This window comes from Cynocephalus volans, chromosome 2 (genome assembly GCF_027409185.1).
Source record: "Cynocephalus volans isolate mCynVol1 chromosome 2, mCynVol1.pri, whole genome shotgun sequence".
Classification (NCBI taxonomy): Eukaryota; Metazoa; Chordata; class Mammalia; order Dermoptera; family Cynocephalidae; genus Cynocephalus; species Cynocephalus volans.
Genome location: NC_084461.1, coordinates 180,844,416 through 180,866,527, shown reverse-complemented (window position 1 = coordinate 180,866,527; position 22,112 = coordinate 180,844,416). Strand labels below are relative to the sequence as shown.

Sequence of the window (22,112 nt, the reverse complement as noted above, 5' to 3'; positions counted from 1 at the left end):
TCATTAATGGTATTTCCTGCTCAGCAGCTTTTCTCCTCTTTTATGGTCTTCATTTTTTTCTGCAAGTTTGTGGCTGTGTCTGTTCACTGGCTACATGCGGTGGTCTAATATCTTGCAGAAATCATGATAGTGGCGTCGGTACCAGTAGAAAGCCGTAGTAGAAAATATTTATTGAGCATTAACTAGGGACCAGGAACTGTGGCAAGCAATTTACATGCTTTGTGTTATTTAATTGTTTGATTCTGATGTGTCCTGTTTTTGAAGGTTCTCACAAAGTAAGCTTTATACACTCCCCCTAAAGTGCTCATTGTTAGGCAAATGCTATTTAGTTACTTTTCTTTCCTTTTTATTCTAATTTCACAGAATAAGCTTTATTACCTCAGAATTCAGTTTATTTTTATTTCTTGTCAGTTTTAAGGAGAAATGGAGAGCCTCTCATACCTGATGTTAGTGAAATGATCCTTGTGGGGCTTGACTCTTGTCCTGGTCAGCTGTGAGTGACTCAAGGATAGGGAACATGGGTTCAGATGCAGGATCTAACACGACCTGCTCCTTCGCATCCTTCTTTATTATACCCAAAGAGAAGGTTCCTTACTTCTTCTTTGAATGGGTAACACGTGATTGGATGTATCTTGGATTGGTACCAGGGTCATGGGAGGTGGGAGGAGGAAGAAAGGAAATCTTGGAGAAGACACAGGCAGGGGAAGGGGAGCCTCCTGCAGGGAAGAACCCACCCTTTCTGGGTCATTCTAGTTAGTGGGGAGGAATTGTCTACAGTAATTATTTCTGCGTTATTTGCCTAGTGTGATTTTCTATTTCCACTATGCCTTCTACATTTACTAGTTAGAATTCTATTGTAAGGAAGACTTGTCCCTTTGACCCTATTTGCTTATTCAATTATTTATGCCAATATGGACTCATGGATATTTATTTTATTTTCTTCTATGGGTTATCTATTACTATATTGTTTATTTTGGTGCTTAAATTGTCCCAGATTTTGCCATTGGAGATACATTAAGTTAACACCTGTGTCCTTTCAGCACACCTCATCATTTTTTGAGCACTTTTTAATTTTCTGGCACCATAAGTTGTTCCTGGTTCATTCCATATATACTTTGTCCTACTTTTGGAAACAACCATTTATCAAAGGAGTCTGGATTCCTTTAAGCACTGGTTCATTGTTTACTCTGTGTTGTTTCTTCTAGGCCCTCATAGTGGACAGAGCTTGGGAATATGTGTGTATACAATCACATACACATCTATATGTATTTCTATATCATCAGAAGACATATGGTTTTCCTTATTTGACATGTTAAGTTTGAGATTTGTACTAGGCATCCAAATGGAGGTGTAAAGTAGGTAGTAGTAAGTGCAAGTTACGGCAGGGGTCTGGAGCTATAAAGTGAGGCGTTGCTTAATATATGGCTGCTATTTATAACTTTGAGAATAGATGAGATCACCAATGGAGTGAGTATAGATAGGGAAGAGACATCTGAGAACTGAGTGGAGCACAGAAATCAGTGGCCAGTAAGATTAAATGAAATGGTATCCTGGGAACCAGTGAAGAGGCATTTCAAGGAGGAAGGAAAGATCACCTGTATCCAGTGCTCCTGGTAGGGTCAGGTAAGATGGAGATTGAGCATTGACTCATTGGCTTCCTCAATGTGGAGGTCATCAGTGACTGTGAGAGGAGCAATCTCAGCAGTAAAGGCAAGGGAGCTTCCTGGAGAGGTCTAAATAAAGAATGGGAAGACAGGAGCTGGAGGTGTTGGGTAAAGGCAACTCCAAGGCTTTTGTTGTTGAGGAGAAAAGAGAAAAAGGGTAGTAATTGTAGGGGGAATATAAGGTCAAGAGAGTTGTTTTTAAGGTCAGAGAAATGATAGCATTTTAATAATGAGTAGAAAGGAAAATGATGATATAGGAGAAAGATGGGAGAATATATATTATCTATGGGAATACTGAAAGATAGTCCTGGCTTTATAAAATGCTTTAGTAAGATTTTTTTTTTAATAAAAAAAAAAAAGACTGTGCCAATACAATGAAGAAATTTCAAAAATGCTAAAGAACTCAAAGAAAATCAGATGACCTAATGCTCTTTTTGTGCTTTATGTGTAATTTAACCATTGCTAACTTTTTGGTAGGTAGTCTTCTAATTACTTATATTTGTGTTTTTGTGACTATATTCTTGTTTTCACTGTTATTACTTTAGAACATTTGGGTCAAATGGCACATGGTGTTTTTTAAGTTACCTACTGTCTTTATCTGGGAATGTCTTTATTCCCCCATCCCTTTCTCTCGGTATAACTTTTAGAGAAAGTTTTTAAAAGATAGCTTTGCCAGATATGGGATTCTTGGTTGACAGTTATTTTTTCCCTTTGGCACTTTAAAAATGTCATCCCACTGCCTTCTGGCCTCCATTATTTCTGAGGAGAAGTCAGCTGTTAAGTTCACTGTGGTTCTCTTGTAAGTGATGAGTCATTTTTCTCTGGCCGTTTTCAAGATTTTCTCTTGGTTTTTGGCTTTCATCATTTTGACTGTGATATGTCTAGATGTGAATGCCTTTGTGTTTACCCTACTTTGAATTTGCAGAGCTTCTTCGATGTGTAGATTAATGTTTTTCATCAAATTTGGGAAACTTTCAGCCATCATGTCCTTGAATACTTTTTCTGTCCCTTTCCCTATCCTCTTCTTCTGGTACTTGCATCATGTGTAGGTTGGTGCATGATACCTGTTCTATTTAACAAAAAAAAAAAAAAAGAATATTTTTGATAATATTAAGGTGCTAAATATGGTTTTAATAGCTGCATAGGATTCTATTATAAATTATTCAACTGATGCTTTGAGGTTGGGCATTTATATTTTTCTCTATTGTAAACATCACTACAGAAAACAAAATGTTTCTGTCCTTGTGCGCTTATCTGATTTTTTTCTTTAGAATAAATTCCTAAAGGTAGAATTGCAAGGTCTAATACTATGAATATATTAATACTTTGATACAGTTTCTAAAATTCCTTTTCAGAAAGAATGTTCCCATTGCACTTCTCTAAGTAGGTGAAATACTTATTTCTCCACCATTGTCAGCACTAGGCATTTTCATTTTTAAAACTTTGCCAGTCTTATATGTGATAAAAATGCTTTCTTATTGTGTTAATTAGATTTATTTTGTTGGAAAAATTTCACTTTTTTTCTCATGTGTTATGGTCCCTTGTATTTGTTCTCATGTGAATTTCAGTTTTTACCATTTCTCTTTTTTTCCTATTGGGTGTTAGTCTTTCTTGTTAGTTGTGAAGAGACAATTAGTAAGGATATTATTCCTCTTTTCCCCATATAAGTTTCACATGTTTCCTTCACATTGTTATTTTCATATTAATTTGTTTGTGGTACTTAAATTGGCTTTAAATTTTAATATAGTCAAATCTAACTTATCCTCAGAGTTTATTTTATACTTTTCTGAAGCTCAGACCAGATGCATATTTACTTCTGTCATTTTGTAGTTCTCTTATAGTTTTATCTTTTTGACTTAACACTTGAGCCATATTTTTAGATATATGGTGTGGGATAGGAAACTAACTTTTTCCACTTATTTAACCACTTCTCTGACTTTATGCAATATTAAATTCTTAGATATATTTGGGTCTATTTCTGGCTTTGTAGTTGGTTTTGATCTTTTTGTCTTTTATTGCACTGTTGACACTTTTATTTTATCTTAGCTTATTTTTAACACTATTTTAGTTATTAACTTTTAATATGTTTTTATATCTGCTAATACAAGTCGCATCTCTAAATTCTTCTTTATTAAAATTTTCCTTGTGGTTTTTACCCAATTATATGTGTAAATAAATTTTAAATGTATTTGTCAAATTCCAATGGAAATTCTCTTGTAGATACTGTTTGAAATACTATTGATTTTGACATTTAATTTAGTTAAGTGAACATCTTTATAATATTGAATCTTCCCATCTGAGAATGTGTTATACATTTTCATGAAAAGGTATCTGTTAATAGTCCTGTACTTTATGACAAAGACAATTTTCTTTTTTCTTTTTTTTTTTTTTTGACAAACAATTTTAGTAAGTAGATTACCCTCATATTCTTGCTAAGGAGTCCTTTGTGGATTTGCTAAAGAAAGTATTTAACTGTTTTGAAATGTAGACATTAACAAGGATCATCCATGTACATTCAGTAAATCTTGAGTGCTTTCATATCATCTTCCTTTGGTAAAACTAGTGGAGTGAACAGGCTGCCCTTGGAGGTTCCAGGTGGAAAACTAAGTCCCTTGCTTCTCCTCTGCATCTTGCTTTCTGGATTTTGATTTTATCCCTGCTTCCAGGACCTTGCATGGACAGAACAAGAAAAATAGGAAATTTTGAGCTTCATTTAGCTTACTTCCTGCATATGCAACTTTTTTTGATGTGAGTAGAGATTAAACCAAATGGCTACTGACCATGAGTAATGAAGATTGATTGTGCTTTAAATTTAGTGTCTTACCTTGTCTGTCATAATCTGTTCTGAAGAGCTGTTTCACAGTTATGTGTATTGAATTCTGGCCTAATTGCTTCCATTATTTTTGTTCATTTACTAGATTTGCTGTCGCCTTCACAGCGTCAATGAAAGAAATGGCACAAATGCAGTGGGTATGTGTTTATATTGCGTTATTATTTTGGTTGTGCTGGTGAAATTATAGAATTGGAGAACTGAAAGGCTGTCTCATCAGACTGACTGCATTCCCATGGGCACTGCTTTTTGTGGCCACAACAGTGTATTATGTTTCCCATATATTGATTTTTCTGTGTGTGTAGATACTCTTAAAATTTCACTAATTTTTTTCTTTGATCTTGTTACTAAATGACAAAAAATAGCCCAATAGCCAAAATCCTTTAAAATTTTGTCTGTTTTCTCTTTATATTCCAGATTGGGTGATTTACAGACTGCACTATAAATGTTGCAGCAACCTCATATATATTGAGAGTAAAAAGTCTCCCAGGAGGCAGAGGTAGTTTCCTAGGTTGAACTATTTATTGGAAGAGCTTTAGAGAGTCAGGACTTTGTAGATCTACAAATTAATTTATTTATTGACTCTTGTGTTTATTATGACACAGGGGACAAGTGAAATGAGCTGGAGGGTGTCTGAGTTTTCATTGGGGAGTTATGAAGAGGCACCATAGATCTGGTGCCTGCAAAATGAGAGAAAAAGCCAAAGGTCAGTTTCCTCTGGTGGATGAGGCTGTTCTTTCAGGCAGTGGGGCCTGTAGTGAGCTTGTGTCACTAGCGTTGTGAGCCCCTGTGCACAACACCTCATTGGTTGTACACAGTGCTCATGCCCTTATCGCTTGCAGGCATTGTTCCTGTTGGGATTTTACAGGCCATGCCCATTCTTTATAGAATCTCAATTTGCAAAATTTAGCGCTTGGAAACTGCTGCCTTGGGACAGTCATTTGTGGGGCTGGTGTCCTCTTCCTAAAGCTCAGAATATTAGACATATGTGAATGTGAAGGTTCACTACAGCCAGAGTGGGCATATGGTTTATCCTTCACATCAAACACTTCTAAGGCGGAGAACTGAGGTTGCATTTCTTAGTGCAATTTAGTGAATTGTCAATCTCAGAAAACAATACCAGCAGCAGCAACAATAACAAGCTCCCTGGCTTGTAGTTTTACTGCCGCACCTGTTAGGCTATCCATCTGTCTTGTTCAGGTAGTTATCTAAACCAGTGTTTCCTCAAATGGAGACCATAGACTTCTGAGGGTCCCTGGAAATCCTTCAGCACCTCCACAGAGTCAAATGTATTCTCATAATAATGCTGAGACTTTTATTGCCTTTTTCACTGTGTGAAAAGCAATGATGAGTAAAACTGCTGATCCCTGAATATGAGTGAAGTCTGTGGTGCCAGTCTGTGCTGGTAGTCACCAAGTACTCACCACCACCACTGAAGCCATTTTCACTAAAAACGTCTTTGATGAAGCGATACAAGTGATTAATTTTTGAAATATTAACCTTTGTGCTGTGGATTGACTGAACTGTGTCCTTCAAATTTCATATGTTGGAACCTTAATTACCACTGTAACTGTTGGAGGGGTAGGAAATCCTATTATGATCATTGAAAGGTGGGGCCTTGAAGAGGTGATTAGATTTTAGGATCATGCTGTAGTGAATGGATTAAAAATGGTGGTCAGGGGTATGGTTCTGAGGGCTTTAAAATGAGAGCATGTGAGAGTCTCTCTCTCTCTGCTCTACCATTTTCTGCCATGTGAGACTCCTGGTCACTGTTGCCACCACCAAGACCCTCACCAGATGTGTTCCCTGTACTGTGGACTTCCTAGGCTCTGAAACTATAAGCAATAAATTTTGTGTTCTTTATAAATTATCCAGTTACAAGTATTTTGTTATGAGCAACAGAAATGTACTAATACACTTTGAATACATTTTTTTTTAATGTTACTCAGAGTGATGAAACAGAAAGTTTGCATGAAGCACTTCTGCTGCTTACTAAGTGAAGTATGATGGTTGTCTTGAGATGCAAACTGAACTAAACCACTTTTTAACACCATTTTGCACCTAAAAGAATGGCTGACAGACAAACTATGGTTTTTCAGACTTGGGTAGTTGGCAGAAATTTTCTTAAAACTGAGTGAATTGTGCCAGTCATTTCAGGAAAAACTACTGGTGTTATTTGTTGCCAATGATAAATTTGAATTTTCAAGCAGAGATTAGAATTTTGGAAAGCCAACATGAGGTTGTCAGCTTCCCAATATGTAAAGGCTTACCTGAGGAGATCAGTAGCGATGTTAAGAAATGTGATTTTTTTTTTATATATTGTATAATGAAATGTCTCAACATTTGGGAGATCTATGTGACTCAGTCACAGTATTTTTCAAACGACCAATACCTGGTATTACAGAATCATGCGTAGGTGAAGAATTCATTCAAAATGCAAGATAGATCATCAAACTTTAATGTAACAGCATATGAAAATTTCACTGTTATGACTTCAGGTTTCATAATGCAAGTAACCTTTAAGAAACAACCATTTGTTGAGTTTCGGTGTAGTGTCCAAGAATAAAACCTACAATTATGCAAAAAAGCTGTTAAAATACTGTTTTATTTTTAATTTTTTTTCTTCTTTATATTTTCTTCTCTTTTTTTAACTGCCTATCTTCAGGAAGCAAGATTTTCTTTATAAACTTCAACCAAAATAACATATTGCAACAGATTGAATGAAGCAGCAAATATGAGAATCCAACTGTCTTCTGTTAGTTCAGACACTCATGAACTTTTTTTTTTTAACATTTACTTGTATGTATTTGTGGGGTACAGTGTGTTGTTTCAACACATGCATATACTGCACAATGATTCACTTAGAGTAGACAGCATAGTTTTGTACCTGATAGCCCACCATGTTATGTCAGACATTAAAGAAAGCTTTCACCTGTTGAAGCAAGTGACTTCTCCATGAATTTATTGCCCTTTTCCCCTAACTTCTTGTCCTTAAATATCACCCTTGCCCACAAATCCTTCCTTAACCCTCTGGAACTGGCATAGATGTGTTCGCTTACAATGTCAGTTAGTCTTTGCTACATAACAAACCACACCCAACGTAATGCCTTACAGCAATCAGGGTGGCTTCGTTAACATGCCTGGGACCTTCGCTGGGATAGTTTGACAGCTGAGTTATGTCTGCACTGGATCTCTCATTCTTTATTAATCTCAGCAGCAGGAGAGAGCAGGTTCCAATGCACAAGCACTTTTCACGTCTCTGTTGTGCTGGTTTTGCTACTGTTCTACTGGCTAGAGCAAGTCAAGGGGTAGAGACAGACTCTGTGCATCATTATGGGAGAATCTTCAGTGTGGCATAGCATGGATGCAGAGAGGGGAGGAATTTATGGCTATCTTAGTAATCTGCCACACTTGATGCTTATCTCTAGTGATTAGAGCATTCCTTAAATTTTTTCGTCATGGGGTAGGGAGCTCCTCAAGAAAGGGACAAGATATGGCCACTAGTGCATCCCCAGAGGATAACATACTACCTGTGTCCAATAAATATTTGTTGAATTGAACTTGCTAGGAATGGCTCACTCTGTAGGACTTTTTTGCTAGAGAAATTTTCAGGCCTACACAAAAGTAGCAAGAATAGTAGAGTGAACCCCTACATACCCACCGCCCAGTTTACCATTCCTCAGGTCTTATTTATCCACCCCACTCCTGCACACACACACACAAACATACACTATTTTTTCTGGAATAATTAAGAAAAATCACGGATATCATGCCACTTCACATGTAAATGCACCTTGATAAAAACATTTTTTTTTTTTGATATAAGCACCATATTATAAGTAATTTTTGTGTTGGAAGACCAGAGCCAGTAGAGAAGAAATAAAGAGGGGCTCAAGAGTATTCACATAACATTTTTATCAGTACTTACTGTAAGACATCAAGGAAGGGATGTAGAGGGAGAAAGTGAGAGAAAATGAGTCATTTAGTTTCAGACATATTGAATGAGATACAAATATTTGACTCAGGCGGTAAATACTTAGAATATGGCTAAAAATGCGGGGCCATCCTCAGAAGAGGGTGCACTTGGGGATAGAGCCCTGGGAATCATTTGTATCCATGTGATAGCTGAAGTGTGGCAACCATTATTCTTAGGTAAGCTTAACATTTGGATGTAATGATAAGAAAACAGCACTCAATGCTTAGATCAGTTATGTTTTGGGCAGGGTTGGTGGCAGTGGTGATGATGTCTTAATGGTGTGCTCTGAGAAGGGCCATCATGCATCTCAGAGTGAAGTTGACCATGTGCCCTCACTCCAGTTCTCAAACACAGGCGGCCAGCCACACCATATCCATGCCAATCCTGGGTCAGCGGTGCTTGCTCTCAAAATGATGTTTTTCCAAGTAAAGTAATGAGGCATTTGGAAAAATTTGAGAAAGCAGCAAAAATTGTTTGGTATTAGATGATGATGTAGGAGGCACTATAACAAAGCTAATAAAAGAAGGGAGGATTTCATTTTTATAGTTTAAGTGATGAGGGTTAGTTATTAAATTTGAAAGTGATGCTTGTTTTAATATGCCATTTTGTATTTGGTGGATGATTTTTCAATAAAGTTCAGCTCAATTCTTATATTTGATCAGTTTTGCAAATAAAAAATATGTATAAATAATGTAATAATTCATTATTCAGCCATATTTGTATAATTACTTCAGAGAAACATTTTTTTTATGTATTCTGAATAGTGATACAGTTATTGAACAATTAAGTTTTGCTCTTTATTATAGAATTGTCATCTGTAGTTTTTAATTTTATGTTCTCTGTTTTGGTAAGAAAGCTTGGCTCAAGTTGTAGTTTAGTTAATCCTACCTAATAATTGTCAAACCAGAGTCAAAATTGTTTCTGATTCCTCTTGTGAATTCAAAAGGGAAAATATTTATGTATGTAGAATTTATGTAGGTAAATGTAGTTTTGAGCTAAAAATGTGTTCTAAACTTGTGTTTTCTCAAACTTCATTTAGAAAGGTAGTTAAAGGAAGACATAAACATAGGCACTCTCTATATAGCATTAACAGAAATTTAATACAAGCCACAAATGTGAGCCATATATGTAATTTTAAATCCTCCAGTGGCCGTATTTAAAGAGGGAAATAGAAACACATAAAATTAATTTTAATAATATATTTTAATTAACCCCATACCCAGAGTTAGCCAAACTGCATTGTACTATACAGTACTTTGTATGGTCCCCAAGACTGACCTCACTTCTTACACCTACTGCAAGTTCAACATTCCTCAAACCACTCTCAGGTTCTGTGGAAGGATGCATAGAACTCATGGTTATGGTTTATTACAGGAAAAGGGTACAGGTAAGATCCGCCAAAGGCAGAGACGTATCAGGTGGAGCCCGGGATGGTTCCAAACACAGAGCTTGTGTTGCTCTCTCCCCTATTGAGTGAGGGTGCTTGACCCTCTCGGTATTGATTTGTGACAGTACGTACAGAGTACGGCCAACCAGGGAAGCTCACCTAATTCAGTGTACAAAGTTTGTAGTGAACCTTCATTATGCAGGCATGATTGATTGATTAATTGCCACATGGTTGAACTTAGCGTCCAGGTGGACTGATACCATTTGACCCAAAGTTTCCACCCTAAATCACAAAGTTGGTTTTTCTAGCAGGCTAACTCCAACTGGCCCCACCCTAAGATCCAGTGTGGACATTTCCCACCCTAGAAAAGACATTTCTATCAGGTACCACATCACCTGCACTATGTTCTAGAAGCTGATGGCAAAGGCCAAGCCTCTCTTTGGCCAAGGCCAAATTCCTTACTATACACCTACTACATCCAAAATCTTATTACCTCAACATGCAATCAAGATGAAAATTACTAGTGGCACATTTTACATCTTATTTGTACTAAATCTTTGAAATCTAGTGTGTGTTTTACATATACAGCCTTCTTCAATTAAGACCAGCTACATTTCGAGTGCTCAGTAGCCTTAGGTGGCTGGTAGCTCCTGTATTGGACAGAGCAGCTCTGTATATACAAGTGGGGAGTGACCTGTTTCAAGACTCCTAAAACACTCATGCAGTATCTGATCGTGGTAGACATATGAACAGAAATGTGCCAAATCAGGGTTTGTTTTGTAATTAATTGCAGCCCTCTGAGAAATCAAGTGTGCTTTTTTAGAAACATTATGTTTAAGAGCACCTATCTATCTCTGGCTGACTACACAAATGAGTTAGATTGGATTTCAATAAAGATGGTTTTATTTTATCTCTTTTAATTTGAAATGCCTCTGTTTAGGCTCAAGCTGTTCTATTTTAGTGTCGTTGATATCAACCTTAATTTGACGTCACACTTGCTTTGTAGAGTACACAACCCTGGTGGGCTCCTCACCAGGTCGTCAAACTACGCCATTAATATTTATCACTCTGACGCAACATTGGTCACATTTTGGGATCACGTTACTCTGTTGGTTTGTAATATTACAAGCTTGATTTGGCACTTTTAAGAATTTGATTCACTATACATTTCCAACTGTGAGATATGCATTGTGGAAATTTAAAAGTATCCTATATAAGAGCTTGATCTCCTGATATAGTATGTAACAGATATTTGGAATGCAAATTTGACTTCTTCTATTCCTAGTCCAAGTTTAGAATGTTTTCTCTAAATTTTCCAGATTTTCACCAGTAAGAATGTCAACCAAAAATCTTAAACAAATTAAATGTATGTCTTTTTTTTTTTGTCTTTTTGTGACCGGCCGTACCGCGCTCAGCCAGTGAGCGCACCGGCCATCCTTATATAGGATCCGAACCCGCGGCGGGAGCACTGCTGCGCTCCCAGTGCCGCACTCTCCCGAGTGCGCCACAGGATCGGCCCTTAAATGTATGTCTTAATGGAAGGCTCCTCGTCCAGCAGGAGCAATGATCATGGTGTAGCATGTCTCCGTGGGTTCTTTTTCTAATAAGTTCTTTTTCTAATGTTCATGTGAACATTCTTTTTCTAATAAGTACTCTGCTAAGAGGATATTATTACCTAAACTCAAATATTTACTCATGAGCTACTTTTAAAAAATCCTCAGTTTGAGTAAATATTGCTTGAAGTCATTATCAAATTCAAAAAAACACAATGACAGCCAAATTGGCACATCAGTTTGCTTTGCTGAGGTTAGCATGGAGCCAAGATTTTTGGTGGTATTACCTTTTTAGTTTTTTTTTTTAATTGGGAAACTTTGAGTCACCACCTTCTGGGGTCTGATTTATCTACCTTGCCTTGGCACTTGTTAACGAAAAATAACTTCCTTGAAGTAGTTGTGTTAGACAATACCTAAAGTGAATTCTACTTTCAGTATGTATGTACACTCATCAAAATTCTTTTGGAAATTATAATACAGAAAGCAAGACAGATTTCATTGGCTGACACACGAACAGTTCATGGCGCAGGTGAGCTGAAAAGGTCAATGTAGGTGTAAGCGCTGGACTGATCTGAATGAGCTGCCTACCGACTAATTCCTGAAGTTATAGTAAAAGCATGTTGTCCTTTGAGCTACTTATTATTTCTTCTTTCTGCATGGCCCATTGCTTTATATCTGATTGTCTCCAAAAATCATCTTGGCAGCAGCTGGAACTATACAAAGACTACATCTTCTGTTAGAGTTTCTACCATAATGGTCACTTAAAAACTTTTATTTCATTGGTTCCATCTTTAGACTAGCTAGTCTGAGTGCTAAACCTCCCCATGGATACTCTGTAAGAAAAGATCCAGGGATTGATCATATCCTAGGAACATAATCATTTCTAGTAACTTCTATTAAGATTGGCTTTCCTTAGAGATTTCTTGATGAACTGCAAATGTTCTTTACATTTTTTTTTCCATGTGAGATCCCTGGGAATTGGGAAGTTTTAAAGTAACTCAAAAAGAGAGAAAATTCATGAATTCCAGAGCATAGATCTTGAATTTACCTTTTACATGACCTGGGGATTAAACCTGTGGAATGATAACAAGTATTGCTTTCAAATTCATCAAATCACTAAGGCAGAGAAGGGTAGAGGAATCTTTTGAATAAAATCAGCGATAATTCTGAGTTGTTTGCTGCATAGATTTAAGTGTTTAAGAAAACGAAAATCTTTTCTGGAATTATCCTGTTGACATTTCCAATTTTTGAGTTGCCACACTAGATTAGGGGCTACACTGTCAATCTTTGATTTTTGCCCACAATCATGGATTATTTTAGTTTCATCTCAACTGTGGTCTCCATGTTAGATCTGATAAAGCACTATCCTAATCTAGTTTTCAAATGTCTTCCTCATATTATCCATGTGTATTTTCTGTTTTTGAAAGCTTTTCCTTTGTCTGGTTCAATTTCAGGAGTTCATTGGCAAGACTGTGTCCCCCTACCCCATCCCTGGCCAATTTTTTTTTGAATATTGTTTTCTTTCTTTGCTTGACAACAGATTTCTGAGGGAAAAGAGGAGAGAGAGAGAGAGACACTATGTCCCCTGAAAAGTGCCCAATTTCTGTGTGTTTTATGGCATAGATATATTTTGTGAGCTTCATATGTACAGGCCATGATTTCTTTAAAACAATTTGGAATTATTTTATGAGAACTTTTAACAAAGCCACAATCAGAAGCTGTACTATAATTTAAAAATAAAAACTATTATTATTTTGCCACCAGGGGAGTATAATAAAATTGTGCATATATTTCAAAAACAGTATCTATTGTGATTTCCATTTGCAGAAAGTTTAATTTTAGAAGGTTAGCCTCCGTGTTATTTTAATCAAAGTATGGGAAGTCTTTTTGCTGTTTTTGTGTTATTCCGTCATAAATAGGTATCATTTAGCATATGGGTCTGTTACAAAGCCACACCTATTTATCGGTGTCTATCCAATAGGACCCTGGCTTTTATGTTTAGTAATGCATCAGATAGGTAATAGTTCCTCTTAGACATTAAAAATGGAGAGTCTTTCCTGTTCCACCGACATACATACTCAGTTTTTTCATTTTATGCATTGATGAGCTAATTTGGCAAGGCAGGTGATACGCAAGGACTTTGAGTCATGTTATTTCCTAAGGCAAATGAAATAATAAATACTGAGCAAAGAAAGCTAATTTGTATTTGTAACACTTTAATATAGAAAATGTTTTTCAAAATCAATATGAGCCAATTGCTTTTTGCCAGATTTCTTTTCTTATAATGATTAAAAATAACCCTGGTTCAAATTTCTTTTAGACTGTAACTCTCTTTTCTTGATTTGCTCAGATAAGATCTTAAAATACCATTTATGATATATCTTAGAAGTCTATACAGGACTTGATGCTTACTTATTTTTTCAGATTTTCAATACATTTTAGAGAAATACTACTGAGAGATATGGAAAGGCCAGCAAATGAATCCAGAAATCTCTACATAGAATCAATTCTTTCTGCTTATAGAGTTGAGATGCCAGTTTAGTTTTTTTTTTTTTTTGGTGGAAAAAGGAATTTTCTTGAAAGGCACATTTTGAGTTTATATATTTCTAATTGCAGAGCATATTTCCAATGAAAACAGTGGCAAGACTGTAAACCCTGTTTTGCCTCAGGAATCAAATTTACCCAGAATTATGTTGAATCTGTCATTGTCAAACATTTGTATTAATTTTAAAGTAAAAATGCCAGGCTGATATATTTTTAACAGTGCTTTGACATCCTTCCTGTAGATATTTTCTCAGCCAGTGTTTTGGAGATAGGGTTGCTTATGGAGGATGCACTCTTTCTTAGCCTCCACTACATTCTAGAAAGATTTTCTTCAGTGCTCTAGTGAAGTTAGAATTGAACAAAAGGAATATTTTACGGCTCAGAACTTCAATTTCTAATTTTAGATGGTTGCTGTTAGCTGTTAACATCTTTTTTTAACAAATAGAAAAGATATTTTTGATACTTTTCTTTTAAGGCTATTTTAAGGGCATTTGAATGGGCACGTGTGCCTGCTGTATGGTGAATTGTGGAGAACAGCCAAAGCTTTTGGAGGCTTCAGGAACTTCTAATGGTTAAATACTAAATGTGATGCTAGAGACAAGCCCAAACCAAAGTGAAGCTCATCTGTATATTCCAACTTCTGCCCGGATGTTGGTTCTCCCTAAACCTTCCCATCACCAGGCAGGGGAGATGGCCACATCTCCTTAGACTATCTCTCCCTTGGAAGGGCTGCTTCACCTCTAGCTTGTTTTCCCAAATATAAAACTCACTTGGGGACAAAAGCCAAATGGACTGCCTTGTGTCAGTCGACACATGTTTACACAGGGGAAGGACAGAGCTGTGATTTCTGTGACCTCTGATTAGCTAGCTAGTTCAGTCATTTTGTGTATTGATCTGGAATATTTAGGACTCACATTTTTGGACTTTTTTTTACCAAAAAGACTGCATTTTTGACCCCTCGGCCATGTAAAATGGATTTCTCTCTCTGCTCCTGCTGCTTTTTCACCATTTATTTTACAAATATTTGTGCCACCATTTTAAAATGAACTGGAGAAATGGGTTCTTTTTCTCTCTAGTACATTTGTGACATTCCAGCTGAAAACACCACAAGGATTAGTAAGTTTATATCTTTGTACAAATATCCAAGTCAGTCATGCAAGTGCTGCCTTTTCCCTTGATGTCGAGAAGGCATTTGTGGGTTCCTTAGCAGGTCCTTGAGGACAGTCTGTCCTCCTGCACTTGGAAGAATCTGCTCCCTTGTGCCTGTTTTTGTTGCCCGACGTCTTGGGTTTCCCCTCCTCCACCTCCACCTCCCTCTCCCTCTTCTTCCTTCTTTCTTCTTTTTATTCTGGGAGTAGAAGGAATACTCTTTGCCACTCAAGGATGTATATCCCCAAACCATCCTTCCCCAAAACTCTATCTTCTGCTTCAGGACAGGAGCTGCATCAGACAGGCTCTGTCACTGGCATGTTCTCTGGCTGAGCTTTAGTAACATTTCTGCTAGCATAGTGCAAAATTACAAAATTTCATTACGCCTAATTTAAGGGATTTCTTTCTTTGTGCTTCTTACTTTATACATGCTGTATTTTTAATGGCAAAACCCATTAAAAGTAGAGGTAGTGCTTTGCTCTTAGAGAGTAGTGAGTCTGTAAGCAGCTGTGTAGATGACTGTTAGTGATGCTTTCCAAGAGGATGTTTTAATGACCTTCATTTTATTTCTAAAAGGCAGTTATAATGGACTATCAAATTTACTCTTTTTTTCTTTCTGCCCTTTTTTCAAAAGCCGCATGCTAAGGGTAAGATCTATGTCCAAAGTCAAGGTAAGTATTTTTAAATATATATATTTTAAAAGAATGAGTTCTTATCTTTTAGAGATACACAGTGAAATATTTATGGATGATATAATATGATTCCCCAAATGCACTTAAAAATAATTAGTAGAAGTGATACATTTTTTATTATTTTCTCACATTAGAATAAAAGATACATTGGAGAAATTATAAAAGGATAAATTAAAATGCAGATCATTTAACATTTTCTACCAGTGGAAATACAATATTCTCCATCAAGGGTATGTTTAAAAAAACAAAACAAAGCAAAATGCTGAGGCTCTCTGTTTAAGTTGATCTGGAGCCTTCTCCCTTCGTTCCAGCCCCTTTCCGTACACGCCGCAGTCATGCCCCAGAGTGGCATCTGGCACCCTTAGTAAGATAACCCTCCCCCTCCGAGATCTAAACCCACTTTGTAAATGACTTTACTACCCAATACCAATAGGAAAGAGTAGATCCAAAGAAGAACATGTAACTGATTGCAGGCTTAGGTGAGAATGGATGCTGAGGCCAAGTTCGGGAGTGAAGCCTCAGGAGGCATTTTCCATGGTGCTGAGTCTCAGCCGCACATCGTATTATCATTGCCATTGCCATTATCATATCATTGTCATTGCCATCTTGTCTTTCAGTGATATTTACAGCAGTAGAATCACTTGTCAAATAAACTGTTTCTTGGACTCCCCATTGTACAAGCCGTGTGCCAGCTCAGTCTGTGTAAAAGGCTGTGTAAGAGTTATGGTCAGCTGGGCTTGCAGCCTCCCCATCCCTTCTGCCACAGCCCGATTTATATAGCCAAGGAAAGGCTGGCACAGCAGGAAAAACCCGGGATTTGCAGCAGCTGAGGGAGGGGTTCAAATGCAGCCTCCACACTGTGTCTTTTGAACACTGTTTAGCCTCTGTGAACCTTACTTTCCAGCCGGATAAACTGGAGGAACCAGCCTGCTCACTGGGTCTTTAAGGAGCAGGGACTTGTTAAATTATTCAGTGTGAATGATGATTAGAGATAACTTTTTAGAGGTGGTGATATGACTTAATTTACATTTTATAAAATTCCAGAATTTTCTTGTTACTGAGATAATCTGTTAAATGTTGCCTCTGATTTTTCTAAATCATAAAACGTTTGTTTTTTTCAGAACAATTTACACTTAAAAATCTGTCTGAAGAAATGACACAGACAGATAATCATGTATGATTTGGTGAGAGTCGACATTAGGAACTTTAAAGAAAGAAAATTTTTACATGGGGCTATTAGAGTTTGGGTGGCAGTGCTTTAGAAACCAGTTACTTACATGCATTTTTAAAGAACTCAAGGTTTGTATGACCCAGGTGCCCAGTAATGACTGGGTGGGCTCACAGCGATGGATCTCTTCTCTTCTGGGATCCCTGGGCTCACCTTCTGGCTCCTATGCTGAGCCATTAAAGGGACTTCAGTGAAGCACCCAGAACTTTGAATGGCTTCATGAGAACCAACCATACCATTATTTAAATAAACTTCAACACAAAATAACTGCCTGTATTTCAGCAGTCTCATGACATTGAACTTTCCCATTTTTCTTGTTCCTTTGACCCAGGAATTACAACAATACCAAACGCCGCCTTTAACTGGAACACCTTTCTTCAGCGTTCAGGTAAGATGTGAACTCTCCTTACAGGGTTTTGACTGAAGCACATCTTATAATTTGTGTCGGTTACTTGTTAGATTTACATGGTTTTGAAAAAGGTTGTCAGGATGAAGAAATGTACTGTTTTAGGTAGAACGAGGGTAGAAGAAATGTGCACTGGCGTAAGATCAGGAGAATGGATTTAATTTCTTTTTTGTCTGTGACTTCATTAGTGCTTCTACCCCAGTGAGGAACAGCAGGGTGAGAAAGCGGGAGAAGAGTCGCTTGAACCCTTTCTCCTGCTGTTTTTCCCCAATTTTTAGTGTCACTTTCTGTGACATCTCTTCTTTTTATGGATAACAGCCTCATGTCTTCATTTATTTTACTTTATTGATTACACACCTAATAAATGACTTTTGTAGAAAAATAAGAAAATGTAGGTTAGAAAAAGAAAAAAAATATTTATTTATTTATTTTTTGTTATGAGTATTCATGAGATACAAAACTAATTGTCACCTCTCATGCCCATGATGTGAGGGCCAGATTCATACTGGCAGCATATCCATTACCAGCAATTGCTTTTGTAGCCCATGTCTCCCACCCAATTATCCCCCAACCTCTCTCCTCTGCCCCTCCCCCTTTCCCCCACTCCACTTTGTAGCCCAAGGAATGCTCTCTCCCTCTGTAAGACCAATGCACTACTGTGGTCTTTCCTTCCTTCCTTCTTTCTCTCTTAGCTCCCACATATGAGTGAGCACATGTGGTATTTATCTCTCTATGCTTTGCTTATTTCAGTCAACATAAGAAAAAACAAATTTAAATCACTTGAAATCTCAGCACTGAAAAGGAACTGCTACTAATGTTTGATGTGATCTTATCATTTTGCATATATATAACGATTTTTATTTTATTTATTTATTTATTTATTTATTTTTGTCTTTTTTTCATGACTGGCACTCAGCCAGTGAGTGCACCGACCATTCCCATATAGGATCCGAACCCGCGGCGGGAGCATCGCTGCGCTCCCAGCGCCGCACTCTCCCGAGTGCGCCACGGGCTCAGCCCTATATATAACGATTTTTAAAAGACAAAATAGTCAGACATTACTACTCTGATCTGCCTTGCATATTCATTATGTCAGTAAGAATAGAGCTAACATGTCCTTTTTTTAAAAAAAAACTCTAAACTGAGGTTTGCATGTAGTGAAATGAAGAGATCTCAAGTGTAAAATTAGAATTTTTTTTTGGCAAATGTATACACCCATGTAACAAATATCTGAATCAAGATAAATAATATTTCCACCACTCAAGAAAGTTCTCTGATGTCCTCTTCTAGATTTAATTCCCATTCCTCTATAAGTGACTCCTGTTCTAATTTCTGTCATCATCTTCTATTAGTTTTATCTGTTCTTCGACTTTATCTAATTGGAATCATATAGTAAGTAATATTTTGTATCTGGCTTTCGTTGCTCAACCTAATGTTTTTGAGATTTATTCATATTGCTGTGTGCATCTATAATTCTCTCTTTTTATATTGTTGGGTAGTATTCCATTTAAGAATGGTATATTCCATTCCATATTCCACAAATTGTGTATCCATTCTCCTACTGATACACTTTTGGGTTGTTTTCCATTTTTAGCTATTATAAAGAAATGGCTGTAAACATTCTTGTGCAGGGTTTTTGGTGACATGTGTTTTCATTTCTCTTGGATAAATGCCTATAAGTTGAATAGCTTGATTATAGCGTAGATATACATGTGATGTTATAAAAAAAAAAACAGTGAAACAGTTTTCAAGGTGGTGTACCATTTTATACTTCCACAGAAGTTACTGTACATTCTACTCCACAACTGGTATTTATTATTCTAGGGAGTAATGAAAATGATGTCTTATTGTGGTTCTGGTTTTCATTTCCCTGATGATTAAAGGATCATTTAGCATCTCACGTGTATTTTGGCCATTTATGTATCTTCCTTTGTGAAGGGTCTAGACAAGCCCTATGCCCTTTTTTTTATTGTGTTGTCTTTTAATTTTTGGTTTGTTGGATTTCTTTATATTCTGGGTATAGGTCTTTTGTCAGGTACATGTATTGTAAATATTTTCTCCCTTTTCTGGTTTATGTTTTTGTTTTCTTAACCATGTTTTTTGAACAGCAGAGTTTGTAATTTTGTTGAAGAGTAGTTTATCATTTTTTTTTTTCTTTAACGGTTAGTGCTTTTTGAATCCAAAGAAATTTTTGCCTATTCTAAGGCTGCAAAGATATTTTCTTTTTTTTTTCTCTTTAGATGTTTTAGTGTTTTAGCTTTTTCATTTAAGATTGTAAATCCGTCCGAAATTAGTTTTTGTAAGTGGTATGAGGTAGCAATTAAAATTAGCTTTTTTTTCTTTCTGAAAGAATATTTAGCCGTTTTAGTATTATTTATCAAAAATGATTTTTACCCCCAATTAAGTTGTTCTGGTGCCTTTGTTGAAAATCAATTTACAGTATATGAGTGTTCCTTGGTCTATATGTCTATCTTTACACCAGTGTTATGCTGTCTTGTTTCTATAGCTGTATAGTAAGTGTAGAAATTAGATAGTGTTAGTCAGCAACTTGCTTCAAAATAGTTTTAGCTATGCTAGGTTTTTCACATAGTCATATAAATTTTAAAATCATCTTGGTGATTTTTATAAAATTCTGCATAGAATCTATAGGTCAGTTTAGGGAGAACTGACATCTTAACAATATTGTGTCTTAAAATCTGTGAACATGATGTATCTGTTTATTTATTTCTTATTTAATTTATCTTTATAATGATTGGTACAGGTCTTTCATGTCTTTTAACAAATTAGTCTTAAGTATTTTATTCTTTTTGATGCTATTATAAATGGAATTTTTAAAAATTTCATTTTGGGGTTGTTGCTAGTACATAAACAATCGATTTTTGTCCACTGACATTGTATCCTGCTATTTTGTAAATTTATTTATTAGTTCTAATTGTCTCATGATTTTTAATTCCTTTATAGTATTATTTTGAAAACTGTACACTTATTTGACCTATTTCTTTATATTTTTTACAACTTTATTATATGCAGTATTGAAAATGCTAGGTTTCAATTTTCATATACGAATATTTGCCCGATTGTTTTCTTAGGAGGAATTCCTAAAAATAAAATCTTTAGATTATATTATGGACTTAATTAGAGCTTATGCACATCTTGCATGATTGTCCCCTGGACAGGTGGTATCAATGCCCACGTCCATCAGCGATGCTGGGAGATGCTATCTTCCCTACCTGTGGTGGAGCTAAGACAGTCATGCCTTTGTGTTTTCCACGCATAGTATAGTAAAAGCATAGCCATGATGTTTAAACAAAATTTTATTGTACAATGTCTTTAAATATAAAAATTTAGTTGTCCAGAAATGAGGCAGAAATGTTATTTGGGATTATTAATCCCTTACAAGATGACCAACATCGTAATTCTGGGAAAGGGTGCTAGAACACCACATTCAGTTTGAAGCATAAGAATTCTTCTGTTTTAAGCTAAAATGTTTCCCCCCAGAGATGGCAGTGCAGGAGTCCTATCAGAGGCAACAAACTTTAGGATCGGGGGAAAGTTGAAGTCACAGGTCCTGCTGTAGACTCTCAGAAGAGACTGAAAATGTGAAAGTAATGTCCTGTGCTCAGCGAACAGGCAGACACCCTAAACCTGTTTTCTCTGCAAAAACTTGCTGCAAAGCCTCCACCACATACCATATGTCAGTATTAGGTTCCCTTGAGAAGAAAAATTTTCAAGCATTTTATTAGAAATAATTTTCATAGTGTGTTCATCAATCTCAGCGACAACAGCATGGTCGTTCCCAGCATTGCAAATGAACCCACACAATCCTATTGCTTTATCATGTCAATAAGCGTGTGCCATTACTCAGGACCAGTGGGCCTGTTTAAAATTGTCTCCTGTTAGGTTATTTTATCATCAGTATATCACAAGATGCAATTGTGGTTAACTAAGATTTATAATTTCCAAAAGCAGAATAATCTGTCATCAAGTTCCATAGTCTCATGGTTGACAGTTTCATTGGTCTTGCTATTGAGTGATTACGGAACAGCCAAGAGATTTTAAACACTCCTTAGAAAACATTTCCTCTAGAGACCTACTTGGCTGCAGTTTAATTTTAATGCATGCAATTAGAAGTTGTAAATGTATTTAGACTATACGGGCGTAGGGGGACTTTGGTTGTGGCTGTGGGTGCTGAGTGCGCTGTATGATAGCTTAGGGTGATGTAGAATTAATCTGCGTCTCTGGGTTTTATGATCGGGCGTCTGTTCTCATTTGTGCAATTATTCATCTTTGTCCTGTTTCAGACTCGGGATGGAGCGTCTGCATAGTCCCCACTCTATCTCACCTTGGCCTCTGGAGCATTGGAAACGAGTGACTGATCTGTCACTTCCACATTGAGCTTCAGGCAGTGAAAACAGACTAGTGAATTCAATACAGATTATCAGTGATCAAATACTTATCCTTGGAATTCTTATGAACTATTAACCTTGAAATCAGGGGGAGTAGGTGGGGAAGGGCCTCATTTAACACTCCATAAAAATAGTTGGGAAACTGATTAATCACCAAAGTTTACAGCATGCTTCTTAAATGTCTGAAGCCAATTTTACAATGCATGCTCCTCCTCCAGCGTGTCACAGGTTTTCTGACAAGATTCAGTTATATCTCTGAGTCCTAGCTAACACATTA

General features: G+C 36.6%; 1 protein-coding gene across 1 annotated transcript in view; it reads left to right on the top strand.

Annotated features, from left to right (window-relative positions):
- GLT1D1 (glycosyltransferase 1 domain containing 1) overlaps positions 1-22,112 on the top strand; it is a 96,044-nt gene that overhangs the window by 29,393 nt on the left and 44,539 nt on the right. Inside the window, exons 4-6 of the mRNA XM_063087723.1 lie at positions 4,583-4,634; positions 15,738-15,774; positions 17,355-17,411. Of these exons, the coding sequence (XP_062943793.1) occupies positions 4,583-4,634; positions 15,738-15,774; positions 17,355-17,411 (146 nt within the window). The remainder of the gene's footprint in view (positions 1-4,582; positions 4,635-15,737; positions 15,775-17,354; positions 17,412-22,112) is intronic.